General features: G+C 41.3%; 1 protein-coding gene across 4 annotated transcripts in view; it reads left to right on the top strand.

The window, feature by feature from the left end:
- The window catches only part of LOC140485543 (B-cell scaffold protein with ankyrin repeats-like), a 309,357-nt gene that overhangs the window by 138,778 nt on the left and 143,781 nt on the right, over positions 1-26,798 (top strand). For all 4 annotated transcript variants that reach the window (XM_072583754.1, XM_072583753.1, XM_072583755.1 and 1 more), the window contains one exon: positions 8,246-8,445. In XM_072583754.1, coding sequence (XP_072439855.1) covers positions 8,246-8,445 — 200 coding nt within the window. The remainder of the gene's footprint in view (positions 1-8,245; positions 8,446-26,798) is intronic.

Here is a 26,798-nt window from a genome sequence, read left to right as displayed (position 1 = left end):
TCTCATTCATGTTGCTAAGTGATGAAATATTTTAAGTGGTACTTTCTACCTAGAATCATTCTTTTAAAAATGTATAAAACTTAATCACAATAACATCAGCCCTGATATTAAAGGAATATGATGTAATGACTGCACACATTGCCATGGAAATTTAATTTTTTGATTTGATTTTCTCTAACACAGTTACACAAATGGAAATTTTATTTCAGAGGTTCCTGCTTCTGAGCAACGACTGAAATCTGATTTTTGTTTATGTTGATTCCCAGCATTTTGGGAAAGTATGTTTATAGTGATGGAAAATTGTGGCTTTGCTCATGTTGTTTCGTGTTCCTTAATAGGTGAGGCTGCTAACTTAGTGATTCTCTGCATGTTGTGTCCAAACCTTCTGTCTGACTGCTAGGGAACACATTACTGGAAAAAGACACAAAGAACTGTGGATGCCAGAACTCAGAAACAAAAATAGGGAGTGCTGCAGCAGTTGTGGAGAGAAAACAGAGTTAACATTTCAAGTCCAGTAACCCTTCATCAGAACTGAAGCTACCTGGGGAAGGGGTGAATTTATCCTGATGATAGACAATGTTGGTGGAGTCGGAGGGAGAATAGAGTACACAGAAGCAGTACCCAGAGAGAGAGTGAGAAAGGGATAAGCAAACAAAGAGATTGCTGATGATAAGCTGATAGAGAGAGAGATATTAGGTAGTTGAGAGATAACAAGAAGCATAAATGTGGGATCAAAAATGTATATGTTGGGCCATGTCCCTACCCCAGCCTCCATATACCAGGCAGGTGTTCATTCCCCCAGACTGACCTTTAACTATCCCTTTGCCTGTCCAACTGTTTTTTTCTATGGTTTCCATCTCACCTACCACTTACTCTTGCCCCTTCCCCACCCCATCATCTGCATATATTTCAACATTTTCCTAGCTACCATCAGTTCTGAAGAAGGTTTCACTGGTCCGGAAATGTTAACTCTTAATTTCTATCCACAGATGCTGCCAGATCTGCTGAGTTTTTCCAGCAATCTCTGTTTTTGTTTATGTTTGTAAATGTTTGAAAATAAATTGGCCATGCTGAGAACAGCCCTTACAGGACAAAACCTAGTGTATAGGGAGAGGGAATGAACAAAATACTCATGATCGTATCTTTGACCTGAAGAAAGTGAGAGGAGTTAAAGGAAACGTTGAGGAGGAATTGAAGAGAGCTCAACAGGCAGAGGAGGGTGGTTATGAAGGACTTCTGCCTTCACTCCTCCCCTCCCTCCCACAATAATGTTACTCACTTTCCACCTCACCAGTCTTCACCTCCAAAGGATCATATGCTGACATTTCCACCACCTCCAGTGGGACACCACCTATTTTCCACTCTTCCATTATCAGCATTCCACAGAAACCATTCTGTCCAGGGCACCCTGATCCACATCTCCCTCACTCTGAGCACTCATTTACTTCCTCCCTTCTCACTATCCAAGGCTCCAGGCACACCTTCCATTGAGGAGACTAAACACAAACTGCGTGACCACTTTGCCAAACATCTAAGCTCAATCTGTAAAAATGACCCTGAACTTCCAGTCGCCTGCCACTTCAACACAAAAGTGTGTTCCCTGACTGTAATCTCTGTCTCAGGCCTGCTGCAGTATTCCAGTGAGGCTTAGCTGGAGGAACTGGGCCTCACCTTCTACCTAGCCTCCTTACAGCCTTCAGTCCTCAACATTGAGTTTTACAGTTTTACAACATGAACACCCTCTCCCTTGTTCATTCCTTTCCAACACACCTCTAAGTCCTGTCCAGTAGGAGCCACTCCCGGCGTAACCAAACAAATTTCAAACATTTACACTCCTCATTAATACCCCATCGAAGTATTATTTCTCTCTCAGCTTTTCATCAGCAATCTTTTTGTCTGCCTATCTCTTTCTCTCTCTCGACACAATCTCCACATACTCTATTCTGCCCCAACATCACCACCTTAAGAAGGGCTTTTGCCCAAAACGTTGATTTTCCTGCTCCTCGGATGCTGCCTAACCTGCTGTGTTTTTCCAGCACCACTCTAATCTAGACTCTGATCTCCAGCATCTGCAGTCCTCACTTTTACCTAAATTCCATCCTTCCACAGCTATCTTCAGTTCTGATGAAGGGTCACTGGATTTGAAATGTTAACTCTGTTTTTCTATCTATAGATGCTGCCAGATTTGCTGAGTTTCTCCAATACTCCCTGTTTTAACACTGTTCACATGATGGACCTTTTTGATTGGGTTAAAAATGGGCATAGTATCACTTGAAAACACTACTTAATCAATCAAGTTTTATTGTAACTTTAAAAAAAATGATCAATATTTGAAAATGAAAAATATTCAGAGCAATGCAGGAGTAGAGTGTAACTAATTCGATTACTTTCAAACAACCAAGACAGATATGATAGGCTAAATGGTCTTATTTTGTGCTGTACAATCTACAGTTGTGTGAGGAGTACACGATTGACAACAACCTGTATAGAACTTGCTAAATACCCATGGTTTGAATTTTTCTATAACATAATGTATAGGTTTATAACTTATATTTATGAAGCAACTTTCACTGGTATGTGTTCTCTTTAAAAAATTTCACCTAACATTAAATCAAACTTAATAATCTTCTTAGCTCATGAGAAGAGTAAGTTTTGTAATTATTAAAATGCAAGGTGTAGAAGCACCTGGAGAAAATTTTATTGGGTCAAAATTTGATAACATTGTAAAATAATTCAATAAACTTATTCTGTTCAGCTCCTTGCTCCATGTGAAAAAAATGTTGCACATTTTGGAAGATCAAGGCTATCAGATGGATAGGAAATGTTTCCATTTGATGGGGAGGCATGCCCAAAACGTCGATTCTCCTGTTCCTTGGATGCTGCCTGACGTGCTGAGCTTTTCCAGCAACACATTTTCAGCCATCAATATAAGACAATCACAGATAATTTCAAGAGAAACCTATTTTCACAGGGTTTGATGAGAAAGTGGAACTCACTACCACATGGTGTGGTTGAATTGTATAGTATAAATTAATTTAAGGGGAATGTGGATTAACAAATGATTAAGCAAGAATTAGAAGCAGACAGTAGTCAGGTGAGATTAAGAGGGATGGCAGGAGGCTCATGTGAAGCAGAATTACCATCATAGACCAGGTGGGCCAAATGACTTGTTATTATGTTTGTACTGTATTTTGAAAGTTCACAGTAAATTAAGTTGGGAGAGTGGTCCAGGAAATGGCTGATGGAATTCAACGTAAACAAATGCGAGGTCTTGCACTTTGGAAAAAAGAATAAAAGCACAGACTACTTTCTAAACGGTGAGAAAATTCGTAAAGCCAAAGTACAAAGGGATCTGGGAGTGCTAGTCAAGGATTCTCGAAAGGTCAACATGCAGGTTGAGTCCGTGATTAAGAAAGCGAATGCAATGTTGTCACTTATCTCAAGAGGGTTGGAATATAAAAGCACCATTGTGCTACTGAGACTTTATAAAGCTCTGGTTAGGCCCCATTTGGAGTACTGTGTCCAGTTTTGGTCCCCACATCTCAGGAAGGTCATACTGGCACTGGAACGTGTCCAGCGGAGATTCACACGGATGATCCCTGGAATGGTTGGTCTAACATATGAGGAACGGCTGAGGATCCTGGGATTGTATTCATTGGAGTTTAGAAGATTAAATGGGAGACTTAATAGAGACGTACAAGATAATACATGGCTTGGAAAGGGTGAATGCTAGGAAATTGTTTCCGTTAGGTGAGGAGACTAGGACCTGTGGACACAGCCTTAGAATTAGAGGGGGTAAATTCAGAACAGAAATGCGGAGACATTTCTTCAGCCAGAGAGTGGTGGGCCTGTGGAATTCATTGCCGCAGAGTGCAGTGGAGGCCGGGACACTAGATGTCTTCAAGGCAGAGATTGATAGATTCTTGATGTCTCGGGGAATTAAGGGCTACTGGGAGAATGTGGGTAAGTGGAGTTGAAGTGCCCATCAGCCATGATTGAATGGCAGAGTGGACTCGATGGGCCGAATGGCCTTACTTCCGCTCCTATGTCTTATGGTCTTATGGTCTAATTAACAAGTAGAATTGAAGATGATGTTCTTGTCTAATTATAAAGAAAAAGTGTGTCATTGTGCAAAGATGTAACAGATCAGAAGAATGAGCAGAATATTTAGCAAAATTAATAAGCAGGGAAAAATTAAAGGGAAACCTAGCCTGAAATATGAAAATAGATAGTTTCTATCAATATTAAAACAAGAGAAGTTAACAATAGCAGTTTTTGTTCAATAGAAAGTGAGTGTAGAGAGTTGATAATTGAAAATAAAGAGATGACAGAAGAACTGAACACGTAGCTTGCATTAGTCTTCACCATAGAGGATACTAGGAACATCCCAGAATCAGTAATAAATCAAGAATTGGAAGGCAGGGACAAACTCAGGCAAATTACAATTGCTGGAGGAGTGCTAGTGAGAAGTTATTGGGGCTGAAGGCTGACAAGATCCCAGGTCCTATGAACTTCATCCAAGGGTCTTAAAAGAAATGGCTCATCAGTTGATGCGGTTTAACTTACCTCAAATCCCTAGATTTGGAAGATGGTAAGTGTAATTTCTTTATTCAACAGGGAAAGAGCCAGAAAACAGGGAACTACAGGACAGTTGACTTAGCATCCTATCATGAGAAAATTATTAGAAGCTATTAATAAAGAAGTTATAGATAAGTTCAAGTTAATCAGGCAGAGTCTACATGGTTTTAGAAAACAAAAATCATGTTTAGCCAGTTTGTTGGGTGGAATCTTACAGGAGTCCGAGTAATGTGGCCTGTGGTGAGCAGTGTGGCAAGTACAGCGAGCCCCATCTCAACATCAAGATTATCTCCACTATCTCAAAGAAATGTCGGATGCTAATGTCCGTGGATGTGGGGTGAATTTGGCCAATACCCACGGAGATGATGAAGGCCATTCAAAGCAAGCAGTGAGTTGAATCTGCAAAGTCCATGTTCTGGTTTGCTTGTTAGTTTTCTCGACATCTAGCCTGTTTGGCAAATTTGTTAAGATGGGTGTTTCAATATTGACAAGGCACACTGTGGCATGGTGAGATTCTCACATGGCAGTGGCAAGAAGCAAGTTGCTGCTCCTTGTTGATTGTTAACTGCCTTATTAATGCCACAGTGTGCCTTGTCAATATTGAAACACCCATCTTAACAAATTTGCCAAACAAGCTAGATGTCGAGAAAACTAACAAGCAAACCAGAACATGTACTTTGCAGATTCAACTCACTGCTTGCTTTGAATGGCCTTCATCATCTCCGTGGGTATTGGCCAAATTCACCCCACATCCACGGACATTAGCATCCGACATTTCTCAACCTCTAAGAAATGTCATGACACATCTTCGATACATTTACAGGAGTCGTTTGCACTGTAATGCCGCACTTGGGCTGCACTGGCAACTATCCTTGTAATGCTATGTCAAGGGCACTGTGTGCTGAGGGAATTAATCAGGCTGCATCACAGGGCACTTTGTATGGCTGACATGGCACTATCTTACTTTGCCCCTACTATAAATGCTTTTAGCATTCCTGCCTTTCTGTGCTTTTCCCTCTCTCAGCACCCACCGCCCCCCCCCCCCCAAGATTTCTACATTCTCAGGAGGATACATGTCGCGGACCTCTGTATTTCTACATCCTCAGGAGGGGGGGGGGGGGAGGTGGGGGGGTACATGCACTCAACAAACGGTATTTATGTACTGCATTCGACATAAAAAAACGTAAGCTAAGCAAACTTTCATGTCCACCCCAGTTTCAACCTTCCAGCTCAGCACAGCCCTCATGACCTGTCCCACCTGTCAATCTTCCTTCCCACCCATCTGCTCCACCCTCCTCTCTGACCTATCACTATTACCCCCACCTCCATCCACCTATTGCACTCTCAGCTATCTTCTCCTCAGCCTCACCCCCTCTCATTTATCTCTCCACCCATGAGACTCCCAGCTTCATTCCTGATGAAGGGCTCTGGCCCAAAACGTCGATTTTCCTGCTCCTCGGATGCTGCCTGACTTTCTGTGCTTTTCTAGCAACACACTCTCAACTCTGATCTCAGGCATCTGCAGTCCTCACTGTCTCCCCCAAGATATCTGTCTTGCCTCACCATTTAGTGCAGCCACAAGCATTTCTTCCTTGTCATAGTTGTCAGCAGGCTTCACTCAAGATAAAGGAATAGCCTTCACCTAAGGCGTTCCCAATACAGTCAATCAAGGGCAGTCTCAGTCCAGGCACTGCTTGGGTGGTCAGAGTCAGGAACCTTTCCTTACAAAGGACAGAGAGCCAAATGACAGGTAGAGCAGTACCTGTCTTGAATCTTTCTGCCCTATTTGGTCTGGTTTTATCAAGGAATTGAAAGACAGGCAGGTATTGTAGAAGCTGGGTGACACAGCAATTACTATTGACGCATGTAGGGAAGTGCCATGGGCCACTGAGTAGGCAGTGCAGAATGCTTGCAAAATTAGTGGTGTCAGAGTTTGGGGTGGGTGACAGCAATTGAGGGAAGATGTTGACTGCAATAGTTAAAATGGTAGAGCAGGAGCCTTGGTGGGACGCTATACAGTGGTAGAGATGGAGTGCATGTAAGGTATTGGGGAGAAGATGGTGACACTTATGGTTGCAGAGTAGAGAACAACAGTGACCTTCTTCCTACGTTGCCGCATATTTCTTCAGATAATTTTCAGTGCTTTGATCTAGATAGCAATCTCAGATCAGATCATTTTTTTGTGGCCTCTACCACTGGTCCTAGGAGAAATGGAAGTCCTGTGTCCTGCCTCCCTCACCCTATTCCCTCATCTCTCCCTCCATCCAGCAGGATCTTTGAGTTCCTGCCCACAAAATGGAAGTGGGGTGCCTATTTCCCCCTGTCTGCCATGTCCAGGGCAAATGTCAGCAATTGTACGGGACAGCTCTGGACTGACTGTGACATTGAGGCTCAACAGATTTTTGCTAGTGACAGAGGTGCAGGGATTCTGGTGAATTCAGGAATATCCAGTGAGTGGCAAATTGTTGTGGAAACAATGTGTATTATATGGATTGGCAGCTGCTCATGAGAGACACTATTAATGAGGTGAGTTTCAAAAGACAGGGTGAAATAACCCACAGGACTTCACAGCTAGAAACCTTCCAAACATTTTGATGCATCTTGGATTTAGCCAGAAAAATATTAGGTTCAGTCCCATGGATTTCCTGAAGGAAGTAGTGCCAAGAATAAAGGGAAACCAGTGGATGTACCAAACTGGGATTTCCAGAAAGCATTTGATAAAGTACCTTGCTACAGCAGAAAATAAAAACTCATGATACAGAGAATAACTTGTTGAGTAGACATTTGGCTGGCTAACAGGAAGGAGAGAGTGGGCATAACTGGGTCTTTTTCTGGTTGATACGATGTAATGAATAGTGTGCTTCAGTGATTTGTGAAGTAACTTCAACTGTTTGCAATTTACAGAAATGACTTAAATGAAGGCACCAAAGATATTGTTGCCAAATTTGCTGATGACACAAACATAGGTAGGAAAGCAAGCTGTGAAGAGGACACATGAAGGCTACAAAAAGATGTAGATGGGTTACCTGAGTTGACAAAAATGTAACAAATGGAGTATAATTTGGGAAAAAGTTAAAATTATCCATTCTGGCAGGAAGAATAAAAATTAAATGTATTATGTAAATGGTGAGATGTTGCAGAGCTCTGAGATGCAGAGCTATCAGGGTGTTTTAGTGCATGAATCACAATGTGCTATGAAGTTACAGCAAGTAATTATTAAAGCTAATGCTATTATTTATTGCAAAGGGAATTGACTATAAAAGTTGGGAAGTTATGCTTCAGTTATACAGGGCAGTTCTGGCAGCATCTGTGGAGAGAAAAACAGTTAACGTTTCAAATCCAGTGACCCTTCAGAACAAAGGGTCCCCAGCACTTTCTGTTTTTGTTTCAGATCTCCAGCATCTACAGTTCTTTGTCTCATTTAAGAAATGAAGAAGTTGCATGCAATGAAGTTTGTGGTAGTGTCAGATGAGCTTATCAGAAAATGTACTAGGTGAAATGAGATAAGTCAAGTATCTACCAAAATGAGAGAAGTCCTTTGTATAAATCTAGGACTACATTCTTTAATCAGTGTGCAAGACTGCATATTTAAAATTTTAACTCTCCTATTTCATCTCACGAACTTTCAATCACATTTGACACTTGCCTTACTCTCTTTGTTATCCAGATCTGGAACATGATCATGAATTCCCAACACTGCTCCATTTTGCAGCCAAGAATGGACTAGAGAATCTTGTCATTCTGCTTCTAGAATGTCCGGGATCAGCCCAGGCCTCCACTGTTCTGAATGTTTACGGAGAAGACCCAAGAGACATCGCTGAGAAGAATGGATTTCAGCATATCCAGGAGGTCTTGGATAAATTTGCTGTAAGTTTTTTTTTATTCACTGGGATGTAGCATTACTAGCTGGCCAGCATTTTTATTGTCCATCTCGTTGCCCTTGAGTTATTTTAATGGTGGTCTTATCCAAGTGATTGGATTTAACAAAGGAAAAACACAAAGTTAACCTGCTGATTGCTGAGGTGACAAGATGCATGCTGATAGTCAATCTTATGCAGAGCCTACTGTTGGTTCAGTGATCCTGAAAGATAAGAAATTCTGAAAATGGAGCCAAATTCCAGTTAACAACCTGGTCCACTAGAACGTAAAATCAAAGCAGAAGTTGCACGTGTGAAGTATGCTGGGAATCTAAAGGAAATCGCAAAAAGCTATTAGTTGTCAGCATCTCTAAAAGGTTAATGATCCATTAATACAACTGACAAGTGAGTTGGAAAATATTTTTAAGAGATGTGACCTATATCTGTAGTTGTAGGTAACTTGTCAGAAATGGCCAAGAGTTGAAGAGTCTATGCATTGCTATGCTTTCTCAGGCCTCCCTGCCTGTAATCTCCTACACTGCTCGAGCTAAACTAAAAGGTGACACTTCAGGTCCAGTTCACCTTTCCTTGCTCGTCCACATTGGCTCCTGGTCCTGCATTCCTCAATTTTAAGGAATCCAATTCTTATTCTCAAATCCCTTCATGACTTCACTCCTTCTGTTTCTGAAGCCTCCTCCAGCCAAACAATGCTTTGAATCATAGTTTGACCATATTTGAAGGATTTTGTGCTATTTAGTTGCCACATTACAAAAATGAGATAGACACATTAGAGAGGATGCAGAGAAAATTTAAAAGGATAATTCCAGAAATATGGTTTATATTATCAGAAAAAGATTGACAGGCTACATCCTTAATGTCTTGAGAAAAGAAAACTGAGGTGACCTGTTACCTAGAAGGACCAAGAGGCCGAAGTATTTAACAATAGGAACTTTATTATTGTGACATTTACTGTACAGGCAGCCAAGTTTGACTAAACTGTTTCCCCTCAAATGGCTAATGATGGAAGCATTATGTCAGATCCTTAAAGTGACAGTCCACCATACTTACACAAATACACAACCCCTCCACATCAGAAGCTCCTACAATGAAAATGTTGAACATTTCCAATCATTAATACCACAGTAAGTAGGCAAGATATATTTTGTCATGGGTGGTTTCAACAAATTAACTGCTATGTGCAACTGACATTTCATCATGACCAATGCTAAAGAACCTTTGAGTTTTTGAGTTAGTTGTGTTCTGGTATGCTATAAAAAAAAGCTTAGTCTTTTGGATAATGATCCCTGTTCTCAATTAACCTTTAAGGAATGTTTCACTGTCTGAACAAACCTTTTTGCAATACCATTTGTGACAGGGTTATAAGGAGCTGATCAGATACTTTGAATTTATTTATGCTTTAGATAGTCCATAACCTCTTGTGGTGTAAACTGTGGACCATTAACTAACAAGTTGTTCCAACCTCACAAAGCTCTCTCCCAGTGTTTCAAAGGTTTTTTCTGAAGGTATCATCTTCATGATGATAACTTCAAGCTACTCAGTATATGTGTCACCCATTGTGAAAAACATTCTCCTGTCTGAAGGTCTGGCATAGTCGATATGGATTCTTTGCTATGGACCTTCTGCCCATTCTCACAGGTGGAATGGTGCTAGTGGAGGTATGTTGCCCACTCTTGCAGAAATTGCACATCTTCCTGTCTGCTCCTAAATTTTGCAGGCCTTCAAAAATAGCTTCTGGCTACCTCCTTTATTCTGATAATGTCACAGTGATCCTCACATAGTTGATTTAACACACATTTCCTTCGAGTGGTTGACTGATAACCTTCATTCCCCATAGGAGACATCCTTCTTATACGGATAGTTTGAGCTTTCATGGAACATATGGCTTCAGTTTTGAAGTTGTGCCTGTGATCTTGCCATGAAGTACCATGTCCATCATGTTTGCTTGTAATGGACCATTTCTAGTGTACTTTTAACTTGTCCTGCTCTTGCCAGAGTGTTTAATGTAGAAAATGTCTTCATAAGGACTATTTGTAGTTAACTAATTTGGCCATAGATAATCTAGAGAGCCCATCGGCATTCCCATGTAATTGTCTAAGTGTGCACTCATAGCAACAATGCATACAGCTAGCTGCTCGAGAATAAATCTCTATATAAGGCCTGAGTATTGTGGTCAATGGTCTGTAATCTGTTAGCAAGATAAATTCCTGGTCATACAGGTATCAAGAGAATTGTCTAATGCCAAAATAATTCCTAGAGTTTCTTTGTCTGTTCACAGTTCATTTCTGCTTTGTTTAACAACGTTGATGCAAAAGCCATTGGCATCTCTTCATTGTGTGAGAAATAAATGCTCCCACTACATACAGTGATGCATTGCATGCTAATTGCAGCAGTAACTTTGGTCAGAATGTTTCAGGACTTCATAAATAAAGTCTCTTTGGATTGTGTAATGGCTCTTTCTCATTGATCTTCCAATTTCCAATTCTTGTTTGATATAATAAACTGGCAACAGCTTGAGAATGGTTGCAAGATTTCAAAACATAGAAAATAGAAGCAGGAGTAGGCATTATGGAGCTTCGAGCCTACTCCACCATTCGTGTTGATCAAACCTAATAGCTTACTCCTGCTTTTCCCCCTTTCCTTTGATCTGTTTCATCCAGTGCTATGTACAACTCTATGTACAACTATCACTTGATGAAGGAGTGACGCACCGAAAACTAGTGCTTCCAATTAAACCTGTTGGACTATAACCTGGTGTTGTATGATTTTTAACTTTGTACACCCCAGTCCAACTCTGGCATCTCCAAATCATGACTACTATGTACAACTCCTTCTTGAAATCATACAATGACTTCACATTGACTGCTTTCTGTGGTAGTGAATTCAACAGGCTCACCACTCTTTGGGTGAAGACGTTTCTCACCTAGGTCCTAAATGTCTTACTCCATGTCCTTAGGCTGTGACCCCTGGCTCTGGGTTCATTGGGAACATCCTTCCTGCTTTGGAACAAATGTGCCATTGTAATTTAGTAAGCTTAAAAAGATTGTAGTTGGTTTACATTTTTAGGTGTTGGTGCTTCACTTATGGCTTTTACTTTTGAAGGTGACTTGTGTAATCTCGTAACATCAATGAAATAGCCTAAACATTTGATGGAAGATTTCTAAAAATTCACATTCTTCTTTCCTCGCTCTTAGACCATAATCTTCAAGTCTCTGTGGGGTAGCATCTGAATTGTAGAGATGCTCTTTTTCATTTCTGTTGATGATGAAAGCATTGTTTAGGTAACATTGGACCCCTTCCAATCCACATAAAATCTGATCCATGGCATGCTGGAATTATACAGGTGCAGATATGATTCTAAATGGAAGTCTCTTGTATCTGATTAGTGCTTTGTGTGTTGGAACTGAAGAAGGGTCACAGGATTCAAAACACTGACTCTGCTTTCTCATCATAGATGTTGCCAGACTTACTCAGTTTCTCCAGGGACTTCTGTTTATGCATGTTTAGTAACAAGGCCTCTTCGGATTGTGAGTCTGGGCTTTTCTCATGCTCTTTTTGTACTGTGTACTCTTTGGTTTCTGTACTTTTGTTATATATTGTTCATGCTTCATCCTCAAACATGCCCATTCAATGTGCCCTTTCACACAGTTTATGCAAGCTGCTTCTTTCGACCAGCAATTTGCTGCTCCATGACCTGTTTTTCCACACCAATGGCAGGATTGAGTCTGTGTTGGTGCTCAACCACTATTTGTGATCTGTCATGCTCAAGCTTAGCTGTTGAGCTTTCTTGGCTGCTATTTTCCTTCAAGACTGCTATTTCCAGACTTTATCTCAGTCTAGATATCTTTCTGTCAGTAATCTCCACTGGATTGATTTACATCTTAACCCTTACAGTCCGTCTCTGGTGGCATCATTTAAGTCATCTCCAAATTCACAGAATTCTGCTAACTTCTTTAAAATGCTATGAACTGGGATATAGCTTCAACAATTATGCCAGTTACATTTTCGGAATCTGAACCTTTCAGCATTCACCAATGGATTTGATGAAAAAATGGTTCTGTGGGTTTACTATTAGTTCTTCATAATCTTTGGAATTGATTTCTCTGGCTGTAAAACTCCTCAAAAGGTTAAGTCTTTTGCCTGTAATACTCAAGAACGCAAAGATGACTGGACCTGCTTCAGTTTTGTTACCATGATCAAAATAATGGAGTTTCTCTTTAATTTTATCATATGGTTCTGCACTGCCAAACTCTCCTACCATTTTATTTTAAATAGGAAAGGCCTGTGAAGCACGATGTACCAGAAAAAATAAGCACAACGTTGCTTCTTCCTGCCTGAACAAGATATTCCTGAGGCTGCCTATTTCTTTCTGAGTCTACACCCCAATCTCAAGACATTTCCTCTGTGTAGGGTACTCGTTATTCACAATGTTCCTTCTGTTTGGAGAACAGAGCGAATTCATTCTACACTGTTCACCTCCTCACTGGGTTGATTTTGTTTTATTGACTCTACCTGCTTTGGTGCAGTGATGACAGCTTTTGCTTTCTTTTCTTTTTATCAAATTACCTCCAAGGTCTGCAGCGTGGAACTCAATTTTGTTTCCAATGAATCCATGATCGACCCGTTGTATCTTGAAGCAGTTTTTAATCCTAACACTGGTTTTCTCCTTGTGTTACATTCCAGGACGGGTTAGGACACCAAAGTGTTTAACAGCAGGAGCTTTATTGTGAAAATGTTTACTGTACAAGCAGCAAGATAGACTCAGCTGTTTTCCCTTCCCAAAATGGCCAATGATGTGTTATCATTATGTCAAATGATCAGACTCTTAACATGATAATCTACTATACTTACACAAATATACAGCATGACATAATAGAGATCTTTAAAATTCTGCAAGGTTTTGATGGATTGGAAACAATGAGTGTGTTTCCTCTTGTGGGGAACTAATCGCATCAGAGATTCACCAAAAAATCCAATCTCAATTCAGGAGAAACCTCTTTACCCAAAGAGTGACAAGAAGTGTGAGGTGGTGGCATATAAGTATTGTCACTTGATTTATAATCTAGATATTGTGGTTAATATTCTAGGGCCATATATTCAAATCCCAGGTGGATGGTGAAATTGAGTTCACTTAACAAAAATCTGCAATTAAAACTGGTGTATTGGTGAGTTTGAAACCTTTGTTATTTTTACCTTGGTGAGGAGGAGGCGAAGAGAAGATTTGATAGGGAGAAACTGTTCCTACTCATAAGAGGTTTGACAACCAAGGGGAACAGTTTTAAATTGCTTTGCATAAGAGGCAACAAGGTGAGTAGTTAGGGTATGGTATGCACTATCTGGGAGTGTGGTGAAGGCAAGTTCAATTAAGGTTTTCAAGAGGGCATTGGATGATTATTTACGTAGAAACAGTATGCAGGGTAACAAGGAAAATGCAAGAGAACAGTACTTATCCAAAATACTGAGAACACCAGTGTGGACACAAGGAGCCAAATGGCCTTGTTCTGCACTGAAACATTCTGTGATTCTGAGAATGAAGAAATACTTACTACATGATGTGTTTATAGGAGATAGTGACAATGCATTTAAGGCGAAACTCAATAAACACATGAGGGAATAGGAAGTCGAGGATTATGACGCTCCATTTAGATGAAGAAAAATGAGAGGAGACTGGAGTGGAGCACTAATGTCAGCATGGATCGAAAAGGCTGAATGGCCTCTTTCTGTGCCATATGTCCAAAGTAATTCATACAATCACTGCACTCCTGTTCTTAGTTTCCTTTGTCATTTTATATTGTATTTTTAGTAAAAATACAAGTGACACTAAATTACTATTGTTATCTATTTTATTCAGTTGTGCATTCAGCTGTTTAGATTGAAAGCTCTTGAATTCCCACCCTTGACCTTTCACTTTTATTTAAGACACAGCTTAAATCCTACCTCTTTGACTAAGCTTTTGATCGCCTGTCTTAATGTCTCCTTCTGTGACTCAACTCAGATTTAGGTATGGATTACACAACTGTGAACTAGTTATGATGTTTTACCACATTTATGATGCTATTTAAATATAAAGTATTGCTGTTCTGCCCCTGCTACTTTTTCGATCAATAATACACACTGCAACATTATCTGATCAGAGTAATCTGCCTTTTCTGTTTTCAGGTGCTAATGAATCTGCTGTTTTTTTAACTTTTGCTCTTTATTGGAGCCATAATATGGAAAGTTTTCATGCACATTTTGTAGTTAATAAGTAATCTTGGCATCCAATTTGTGATTGTTGTTCCTGTTCAGGTTATACCCTTACAAAAAATGTAGCGATGCATCTATCTGGCTGATATGAATGATTATGCTCTGGAAGGATCCTTTCAGTTCAATTCTCATTACCTCCTCTGAGCTCCCTTCCTGCACTCACTGACCAATGGCCTCGCTTACCACGATGATCATGGTCTTCATCTGGATGCGGTGTCACAGACAACCAACATTCCCACTGGCAACTATGATGGGCTGCTACCCTTTGATTGGCCAGTAAATCTGGGCAGTTTAAATTCTATACTAGGTACAGATGTCACAGAGGATGCCTGATGGTGACCAAATACATGTTGAAAGACCAAGTGATTTTGTAAGGCTTTCACCCATAGAACTAACAGGGATTCCCAGCAGGAATTGAGTATTTTGAAAAAAAATTCTGTTGAAGCTTTTCTACTTGCACTTATCAGGATAATTTGCAAGAATATCAACGTAGAGGGAAGTCAAAATTTATGCTATTTGAGAAAGAGTGCTATTTGGTTGGCAAGTGAAAGCTGATTGACAGAGGTGTTGCCATAGGGAATGCATCAGTCAGAAGATATTTGACAGTTAACTATCAAGCATTGTTTCAATATTAAATCAGGCATTTTGACTATGATCGTATAAGACATTTCCCTGAGAAATTAATCAGAAATAGTTGTCACCTATTTTGTTGAATTGCAACAGGTGCAGTGGATTTATTTATTTAATTATTTATTTGTTTGTTGTCCTGTGCACCGAAGTACAGTGAAAAGCTTTGTTTACAAGCAGTATAGGCAGATCAAAGAAAGCAAGGATGTACAGAACAAGCAATTTAGATGGAGGCATTGAGGTAACATTGCACAGGGCATGTAAGAGGTATCAATGTTAGCAAGATCAGCTTTTTTTGAGGCTAGGGAATCCATTCAATAGTCTAAAAATGGCTGGGAAAAAGTGTGTGTGTGTGTGTGTGTGTGTGTGTGTGTGTGTGTTCAGGCTTCTGTATCTTCTGTGTGGCAGAAGAGGTTGTAGAAGATCATTACCAAGGTGCAAATGGTCTTTGATCATGTCGGCAGCCGTTCTGCAGTACCAAACCGTGTAAATGGAGTCCATGGATGGAAGGTTGACTCCCATGATGGTCTGGGCTGTGCACACCACCCTCTTATAGTTTCCTACAATCCTGGGCAGACCAATTGCCACACCAGGCCATTATGGGACGGCACGGTGGCTCAGTGGTTAGCACTGCTGCCTCACATCGTCAGGGACCCGGGTTGAATTCTTGCCTCGGGCAACTATCTATATGGAGTTTGCACATTCTTCCCCCTGTCTGTCTGAGTTTCTTCCCACAACCCAACAATGTGCAGTTCAGGTGAATTGAATTGGCCATGATAAATTGCCCATAGTGTATAGGTGCATTAGTCAGGGGTAAATATAGGGTAGGATAGGGGAATGGATCTGGGTGGGTTACTGTTCGGAGTGCTGATGTGGACTTGTTGGGCCTAAGGGCTTGTTTCCATATGTAGGAAATCTAATCTAATCTAATCTTATGTACCAGAACAGTAAGCTTTCAATTGTGCATCTGTAGAAGTTGATGACGGTCCAAATTTCCTGAGCTGCCTGAGGAAGAAGAGGCTTTGTTGAGCCTTCCTGACCATCACAACTACATGGGAAGACCAGTATATGTGTCTATTCTTTCTGTCTGCTTAGAATGTGCACTGTTCCTGAATAAGTGTATCTTCCATAACATGCAATTGTGCCACATTGCAATCCTAAATTGATTGTCGGTGTAATTATTTATATACTTAGGATTATTTGGCAATCTGATGTTGGATACTGTTATGAATTTTGCAAACATAAGCTGGTGAGATACAGTCAATTGTTTGCCTGTTGCAAACAGCCAAAGGGATATGCTGATTGATACAATCTACCAATCCTTGAGGCGAACATCTGCGTACCTCACAACATAGTGGTAGTGATTACATATCTATCTACAAATATCCATACTATTCAAAATTATTACACAATTCCACTGGCAGGATAGTCCAGACAAAGATGAAGATTGAAGATGGTTTGTAAACAACTGGAGAAGACATGAGAGGTTCATTAGCAGTTAGGAAGGCAAATACAATATTGGCATTCATTTTGGGAGGGCTAAAATACAAGAGCAGAGGTCTACTACTGAGGCTGCATCAGGCTTTGATCAGACTGCATTTGGAATATTGTGAACAGCTTTCGGCCCCATATCTAAGGTGAGATGTGCTAGCATTGGAGGCAGTCCTGAGGAGTTTTGTGAGAATGATCCCAAGGATGAAGGGCTTGTCATTGAAGGAGTCTAGGTCTGTACTCAGTGAAGTTTAGAAGGATGAGAAGTATCTAATTGAAACTAACAGAATACTGAGGCCTGGATAGAGAATACATGGAGAAGATGTCTCTAATAGTAGGAGAGATTAGGACCCAAGCGCACACTCTAAGAGTGAAGGAATGACCCTTTAGAACTGAGATGAGGAATTTTTTCAGCCAGGGGGTGGTGAATCTTTGGAAGTCATTGTCACAGAAGGCTGTGGATGTTGTCATTGTGTATATTTAAGTCAGAGATAGGTAAGTTCATTATTAGTAAAGGAATCAAGGGTTATGGGGAAAAGGCAGGAGAATGGAGTTGAGAAGCATATTAGCCATGATCAACTGGGATAGCTGACTTTATGGATTTAATGGCCTAATTCTGCTTCTATTTCTTATGGTCTTATGAAGAATAATTCTACTATGCAGCAAGTTGTTATGGTTAGGATTGTATTGTCTGAAGGGGCAAGGAAACTGTTTCAGTAGGAGTTTTTGATAGGCAGTTTGATAAATATTTGGAAAGGAGTCTTTTAATGTCTATGGGCAAAGAACCAGAGGGAGTGAGGGAAATTGGGGAGCATGTTCAAAGAGCCAACACAGGCAAGATGAGCCAATAGACAGCTTCCTGTCACCATGTTGATGATTCTGTCAGTTGCATCTAGTCATTAGACACTTCCAGATTTTCTTCCTAAAGTATACAAATGCCAAACCTCTCTATTCTGTTGCATAGTTCTTTCGAATCCATTAAGGTCCATTAGGATCACGTGTTTAACAAATGTTTTAATACTGCCGGATGAAATTTCTCACTATTTTAATCCCTCTTAAGATCCCTGCAATGTTAAATGGCATAATAATTGATCATGTGAAGAGGCACAGCACTCTCAACCTCTCATTGTCTGTTAAATTTTTAAATGACAGCAAAGAAGCATTAAGGACACATGCTTCCTTCACAGTGTGTCCATATAATTCCCAAATTTTGACAGATGCTGCATACTTCCCCCTTAAATACAAATCTTCACATTTAATCAACTTGTTCATTTTTTGCACAGTATTATATATATATTGGACAGAAGCAGGCCATTTGGCCCAACTGCTCCACACAATTGAAATCAATAATGCTCAAAATAAAAGTGAGAATTTAGTTAAATGCTACTTCCTTTAGGATCAGGAAATAGCAGTAGACTGTTCCTGTCCAAGAGGCTGGGCTGGTTGACACTGGGTGAGTCTGTGTTTGGTTGAGCTGTTACCAGATTTGAAAACCTTGCCAAAGACTGCACATTGCATGATTGGCACTCGGCAGGTGTGACTTGCACCTCAATGATTTATAATCCTGGGATAACTGGCAATCAAATACCTGACTGGCACATGAAAAGGGGCGATGCCAGCAGTCACGACCCTAGTTCCTTCCACAGAATCTTGCCTTTTGTGTATCAGCCTTACAGAACCTTTCTCTTTGTGTATCAAATTTCACCATGACAGCTGCAATTTCATCTCAACTAATTAATAAATCCAATTAATTCATTCACTTAAGTCTAGTGGGTGGCACGGTGGCACAGTGGTTAGCACTGCTGCCTCACAGCACCAGAGACCTGGGTTCAGTTCCCGCATCAGGCGACTGTGTGGAGTTTGCACATTCTCCCCGTGTCTGTGTGGGTTTCCTCTGGGTGCTCCAGTTTCCTCCCACAGTCCAAAAATGTGCAGGTCAGGTGAATTGGCCATGCTAAATTGCCCGTAGTGTTAGGTGAAGGGGTAAATGTAGGGGTATGGGTGGGTTGCGCTTCAGCGGGTCAGTGTGGACTTGTTGGGCCGAAGGGCCTGTTTCCACACTGTAAGTAATCTAGTTTATAAAGTTAGTCTCAGTAAAGATGCCAAGAAACATTTGTTGATTTGTTAATATCCTGTAGGAAGAAAATCTGCTGTCTTCACCTAGTCTGACCCATATGAGACTTTGGAGCCATTGCAATGTGTCTGACTCTTAATGCCCTTCTGATATGACTCACAAACCAGTAAGTTGTATCAAAGTTCTCCAATAAAGTTAGAAGGAATGAAACCTCACAGACTACATAACATTAACTTAAGCACTAGAAATGACAATGACAAAATCAGTCCTGTTGACGTTGAAGAATTCTCCTCACTATCACCTGGGACTTGTGCCAAAATTGAGAGATCTGTCTCATAGACTAGTCAGACACCAACCTGACAGTCATGCTCAAAATGTTGCACCTTACAGACAATGTCCCAGACACTAGCATCATTATCCCTGGCTATGTCACATCTCACTGGGAGGACAGATCCAAGGAGGATGGTGATATATAGTCGGGTAGCATTTGCTCTAGAATTTCTCAACATTGCTTCCAGACTCCATGTCAGGTCAAATGAGGTCGGAAACCTCTATCTGTTTACCACTTCTTGCTCACCGTCAGATGATGAATTAGTACTCTTCCACATTGAACACCATTTGGAAGATGCACTAAGGGTGGCAAGGGACCATATGTATTTAAGTTGGGAAACTTCAGTGACCATCACCAACAGTGGCTCAATAGTATCAATACTCACCAAGCTAAAGGACAGAGCTACCAATTGGATCTCGGCAGGTGGCAAGTGATCCAACAAGAGGGAGAAACCTATTAGATCTTCTTCGAAGGCAAGTGACTCACCTCATCCCCAAAGCCTGCCCTTTTACAAGGCGCAATTCAGAAGTGTGTTGAAGAACTCTCCATTTTCCTGGATGTGTGCAGCTCCAAAAACACTCGAGAAGCTCAAAACCAGCCAGACAAAGCAGTCCTCTGGATTGGCACCACATCCACCGAATTAAACATCATTCACTCCACCATAAAGTACAATAGCATCTACAAATCGCACTTCAGGAACTCACCAAGGGATCTTCAACAGCATCTTCCAAACTACAGCCTCTATTACCTACATGATTTGAAAATTTCACAATCCTTTAGTGGCTGGGGTGGGTGATAAAGGGGGGAGCAAGGGAGGGAGACCTGTGAGAGTCCAGGTGGATGGAGAATGGTGAAGTGAAGGCCAGCAATACTGGGTGGAGGAAGCTGTGAAGTGGGTGCTCTTTCAGAATAGGGGCACAGTTGTCATAACTGAATCAGAGTTCCATGGCACCCAAAGCTGCCTCAGAGCTGAGCCCCCCCCAAAATGTCAACTTGACCCCCACTTTGATTAGTGTTGATCTATCAATTCCCCTCAACACGCTGAACATTGTATCTGGATATTGTCATGTAGTGATCCCAGCTTCACATTAAGGAAGGAAGTGGGGATGTATTAACAATGCCACAGATTGGGGAATTGCCAGCAAAAGTGATGGGGGATTTGATGTATCTGAGAAACATTAGTGATGAATGGAGCTTCAAAGAATTTGAGGGAATGACTGGTTTGAATAGGTCATTATAGGAAATTCTGACTTCATCCCTTCTCATGTTGTCCCAGGTCATTTCCAATTGATGATTAGTAAAAGAAGCAAAAATGTTGCACATCTGGGATGCACTGCCTGATAATGTGGTGGTTAAAGGTTAAAGCAAAACTTTTAAAGGAAATAAAATGGCTATTTGAAGAGAAAGACTGTGCAAAAACTGGGGAGAAAGCAAGAGTTAGCTGTGCTTTGGGAGAGCTGGCGCAGACATGATGAGGCTGAACAACATCCTTCTGTTCTGTATCAGTTCTGTGATTCTGTAGTCAGTGAGATTGTCAGAGGAAAACTATAGGGAATAAAAAAGGATTGCATCTCCACAAAGTGGGACAAGTGTCACATCCCATAACACAAGAACTCTGTCATCAGTCTCAAAACAAATTGGGAACAAGCTAAATAAGTGAATGAAAATGATGTAATGGAAGATGCAGATGCTGTTACCTCTCTGTATGATTAGTTGTGGCTGTCTCTGGATACCTTTATTCTGCCTGATTATTTGGGAATGCATGCATTCCAAATAGAACAATAAGTTGAGGGCAAAATGTCTGATCAATAATAGCAGATGAGATTTCAGAGATAAATAGATTGACTGCTTGTGTTCTCTGAGACAGATATGAAATCAGGTTAGCTCTTGGTGAATTTCAGGGCAAGAATGTGCTGCAGGACAAAATCAAATTAGCTTTAGTGATAAATTAGTGCAAAGCGTTACACAATGGGAATTCAGACCTCAAAGCGCACACATTCTCTCTCTGTGAAGATGAATTTAGGAGATTGATCCTGGTTAGCATTTGGAGCAGATGATGAGTCAGCAGATCCAAGAGCAGTGAAAGATCCCAAAAAGTCTTCTGCACAATTCGCTCCTCCTAGTCACAAAGTGTCAAAGACAGTGTTGTAATTTCATAATGTACACTAGAACCAATGACAAAATACACAAAATTCCAATAGAAAAGTTACAGAAGTCAGAAAAGCCCATTTCTGATTATACTGTTACTGCAATCCAGAAACTTAAACATAAAACTCTGATGTTCCCAGCACAGTACGAGGGTGATTTTGTCATGCATTTAAGGGATATGGGCTTCCCTAGTTGGGCCAGCATTTATTGCAAATTCCCTAATTGCCCTTGAGCAGGCGGTGGTGTGTGCTGCCTCCTTGAGTCACTGTAGTGCATTTGGTACAGAGATATCCACAATATTGTTCAGTAGGATGTTCCAGGATTTTGACCCATCAACACTGAAGGAAAAATGATATATTTCCAAGTCAAGATGCTGTGTGGCTTGGGGGAGAATTTGCAGTTGGTGGTGTTCTCATGTATCTGCTGCCCTTGTCCTTCCAGATGATAATCATCGCAGGTTTGAAAGGTGTTGTCAATGGAGCATGGGTGAATTTCTGCACTGCAAGTTGTAGGTTGGTTTCTCAGATAAACCAAATCCCCCACCACTTTTGCGGACAGTTCCTCAATCTGTGGCATTGTTAAAACATCCTCACTTCCTTCTGTGTGTGAAGTTGGATCACGCACTGCTTCTCCTGAGCATCAGTGAGAGAAGAAATAAATGTTTTTGGATGGGGCCACAATCAAGTAGGTTGCATTGTCCTGGATATTGGATTAGTGGTGCTGGAAGAGCACAGCAGTTCAGGCAGCATCCAACGAGCAGCGAAATCAACGTGGATGATTTGGTTGATGCGAAGGCTTGTAGGGTGGAAGGTGAGCACCAGGGGCGTTCTGTCCTTGTTACGGTTGGAGGGGTGGGGTCTGAGGGCGGAGGTGCGGGTTGTGGACGGGATGCGTTGGAGGGCATCTTTAACCACGTGGGAAGGGAAATTGCGGTCTCTAAAGAAGGCGGCCATCTGGTGTGTCCTATGGTGGAACTTGTCCTCCTGGGAGCAGATACGGCGGAGGCGGAGAAATTGGGAATACGGGATGGCATTTTTGCAAGAGATAGGGTGGGAAGAGGTGTAATCCAGGTAGCTATGGGAGTCAGTGGGTTTGTAAAAAATGTCAGTGTCAAGTCGGTCGTCACTAATGGAGATGGAGAGGTCCAGGAAGGGGAGCGAGGTGTCAGAGATAGTCCAGGTAAATTTAAGGTCAGGGTGGAATGTGTTGGTGAAGTTGATGAATTGCTCAACCTCCTCGCGGGAGCACGAGGTGGCGCCAATGCAGTCATCAATGTAGCGGAGGAAGAGGTGGGGAGTGGTGCCGGTGTAATTACGGAAGATCAACTGTTCTACATAGCCAACAAAGAGACAGGCATAGCTGGGGCCCCTACGTGTGCCCATGGCTACACCTTTGGTCTGGAGGAAGTGTCCTGGATATTGTCGAGCTTCTTCAGTGTTTATGGAGCTGCACTCATCTAGGCAAGTAGAGGTATTCCATCACTTTCCTGACTCATGCCTTGTAAATAGTGAACAGGCTTTAGGGAATCAGGAGGTGTTTTACTCACTACAGGATTCCTAGCCCCTGACCTGCTGGTAACCACTGTAATTATATAGCTAGTCAGTTCAGTTAATGGTCAATATTAACTCTCGGGATAATGATAACGAGGATTTCAGCGATGGCAATGGCACTGATTGTCAAATGTTGCTGGTCAGACTCTCTTGTTGGACCTGGACATTGTCTATTATTTGTGTGATATGAATTTCACTTGTCACCTATCAGCCCAAACCTGCATATTGTCCAGATTTTGTTGTTTCAGTTGTGAATGGAACTGAACATTGTACAATCATTAGCAAACATAATCATTCCTAAAACAAAAAGCAGGTTTAGCAACATCTGTGGAGAGAAAGCAGTTTACGGTCCGGTGACATTTATTCAGAACCATTTCTGGCCTTATGATGAAGGGAGCTTCATCGATGAAGCAGGTGAAGATGGTGAAGCCGAGGACACAATTCAGAGGAACTCCTGCAGAGATGACCCGAGGCTGACATGATTGATCAGCAACAATTTACTTCAGTATGACTCCAATCAGCAGAGTGTTTACCCCACTATTTCCTTCCAGCTTTGCTCAGCATCTTGATGCCCCACTTGATCATATCCTGCCTTGATGTGAAGATCAGTCACTCCAATCTCACCTCTGAAATTCAGCTCTTTTGTCCATGTTGTCCAAGGCTGCAGTGAGTTCAAGCACCATGGCCTTGTCAGAACCATGACTGAATGTCACAGCAGGTTATTTCCTTGCAGTTTCTGCCTAATAGCTCTATTGGTGGCACCTTTCATCACTTTACTGATAATCAAGAGGAAACTGATGGGGTGGCAATTAGCTAGGTTAGATTTAAACTGCTTAGAAATGAAGTTCTGACTTTTGATGGAGTGCAGCAAAAGTTTACCAGACTGATTCCTGGGATGGTAAGACTGATGTATAAAGAGAGACTGGATTGGTTTGGACTATGTTCACCAGAGTTTCAAAGAAAGAGGGGAATCTCATAGAAATCTACAAAATTCTGACATGATGAGATAGGGTAAATGCAGGAAGGATGTTCCCAATAATCATGGAATCAAGAACCAGGATCGCAGTCTCAGGATACGGGGTAGGCCATTTGGGATTCAGATGAGGAGAAATGTCTTCACCTAAAAAGTGATGAGCCCATGGCATTCTCTGCTACAAAAAGAAGGTGAGGGCAAAACACAATGTTTTCAATAAGAGATAAATAAAGCAGACTCAGGGGCGCTTTTGTGGTGCAAAGGTAGAGTCTCTACCCCTGGACTGGGAGGTCAGGGTTCAAGTCCCACCAGTTCCAGCGGTGTGTAATCACATCTGTGAACAAGTTAATTAGAAAAATAGGCTAAATCAACAAAATAAATTAATTGAATGAGGGGCCCTGTTGTGGCATAGTGATAGTGTCCTTAACCCTGGACCAACAGACCCAGATTCAAGTCCAACCTGCTCCAGAGGTGTGTAATAACATTTCTGAACAGCTTGATTAGAAAAAAAAAGGAGGTAGGTATAGTTCTTAGGGTTAAAAGGAGCAAAGGATATAGGAAGAAAACAGGAAGTGTTGAATGATCAGCCATGATCATATTGAATGTCAGAGCAGGCTCAAAGGATCAAATAGCCTACTCCTTCTCCTATATTCTATATTTCTACATTTTTTGAGTACAATGCATATCTGGGCAATATTGCACATTTCAGGATAGAAAGCTCGGTGAGCTGTACTGGAACAGCTTGACTATGGCATAGCAAGTTCTGAAGCGCAAATCTATTGCTGGAATGTTGTCAAGGCCCAAGGCCATTGTAATATCTGATGCCTTTAGCTATTTCTCAATGTCATGTGGAACGATTTGAGTCATTTGAATCTGTTATCCATAATGCTGGGAATCTCTGTCGGAGGCTGAGATAGATCATCTACTTGGCACTTCTGGCTGAAACTGTTTGAAAATACTTCAGTCATATATATTTCACTGTCGTACTGGGCTCCTCCGTCATATTTGTGAAGCCTGTACATCCAGTGAGCTGTTTAATTATTCACCAGCATTCATGACTGGATGTGCCAGGATGTAGCTGAGGTCTGCTCTATTAGCTGTGCAATCATTCGGCACGGTCTGTCACTTCCTGCCTATGCTGTTTGGTTCTCAAGTAGTCCTGTTTTGTAGCTTCACCAAATTAAGACAGCATTTTTAGGTATGCCTGATGCTGCTCTTGTCATTACCCCTCTCCCAGTCATTATTGAACCCTTGTTGAATGCTGCACTGTCAGATGTCAGACATCAAACTGAGGTCCAATCTACTATATACATGAATCTAAAAGATCTCACAACCATGATTTCAAAACAGAGCAGGTGAACTCTCCCTAATGTACAAGGGCTAATTTTTAATTCCTCAATCCAGGGAACAAATTACCTGATCATTATCATGTGGCTATGTGTGGGAGCTTGCTGTGCTTAAATTAACTGCTGTGTTTGTTACATAAAACATAGAACAGTAGAGCACAGTACAGGCCCTTCAGCCCTTGATGTTGTGCCGACCTTTTATCCTATGCTAAGATCAAACTAACCTACATGTCCTTCATTTTACTATCATCCGTGTGCCTATTCAAGATTCGCCTAAATGTTGCTAATGTATCTGACTCTACTACCACTGCTAGCAGTGCATTCCACACATGCATCACTTTCTGTGTAAAGAACCAACCTCTGACATCTTCTCTAAACCTTCCTCCAATTACCTTAAAATTATGCCCCCTGGTGATAGACATTTCTGCCCTGGGAAAAAGTCTGAGTATTCACTCTATCTACATCTCTCATCATCTTGTACAACTCTATCAAGTCACCTCTCATCCTTCTTTGCTCCAACGAGAAAAACCCTAGCTCTCTCCAACGAGAAAAACCTTTCTTCATATGGCCTGCCCTTCAGTCCAGGAAGCATCCTGGTAAATCTCCCCTGAATCCTCTCTAAGGCTTCTCTATCCTTCCTAAAATGAGGCGACCAGAACGGAACACAATATTCCAAGTGTGGTCTAACCAGGGTTCTATAGAGCTGCAGCTAACCTCGTGGTTCTTAAACTCAATCCCCCTGCTAATGAAAGCCAACACGCCAAAAGCCTTCTTAACAACCTTATCAACTTGGGCGGCAACTTTGAGGGATCTATGGACATCCCTGAGGTCCCTCTGTTTCTCCACACTGCTAAGAATCCTGCCTGAATCCCTGTATTCTGCATTCAAATTCAACCTTCCAAAATGAATCACTTCACACTTTGAACTCCATCTGCCACTTTGCAGCCCAGTTCTGCGTCCTGTCAATGTCCCGTAGCAACTAAAACAGCCCTCCACACTATCCATTTAAAGCATGACTGCCATCAAAGGTATTTCATTCACTCTCAAGGCTGTGTGGAGCATAACAATCCCAGACCGTTTGGTCTGAATAGCTTGCTTCTGTGCTGTATTCTATTTAGTTCTTTATGATGATCGCTGATACATTTTATTATTGAACAAAACAAATTTCTAAGGTTTATATTTAGATCTAAGTCAAGTGGCTGTTTCCTTTTTTTAGTAGGACACCAGTCCTGAATTAAAAGATGTTCAATTTCTGATAGCTACACCATTTTAACTGTCTGTTAATTGCTAGGAGGCTTCAAAGTCTCAGCAGTCAATATGGCCAGTATGATTGATGTCCTAATTAAGGAATTGGCTAACACTAGAGAACTACAAAATCTTACTATATTTGAAAACATTGCTTTCTGCAATATTAGCTCAACTGTATGGTTCACAAAAATGTGAGGAATAATTCTTTGTGGAATGCAGCAGTTGGGACATCCATGTACATCACTCTTGGGCTCAATAGTTTTGTAATGTACTTCGACAAGAATATTGTTTATTCTTATTTTTTCATTTGA

Source organism: Chiloscyllium punctatum, chromosome 14 (genome assembly GCF_047496795.1).
Source record: "Chiloscyllium punctatum isolate Juve2018m chromosome 14, sChiPun1.3, whole genome shotgun sequence".
Lineage (NCBI taxonomy): Eukaryota > Metazoa > Chordata > Chondrichthyes > Orectolobiformes > Hemiscylliidae > Chiloscyllium > Chiloscyllium punctatum.
Note: the sequence above shows the minus strand (reverse complement) of the source record. Positions and strands in the feature narration are given on the sequence as shown.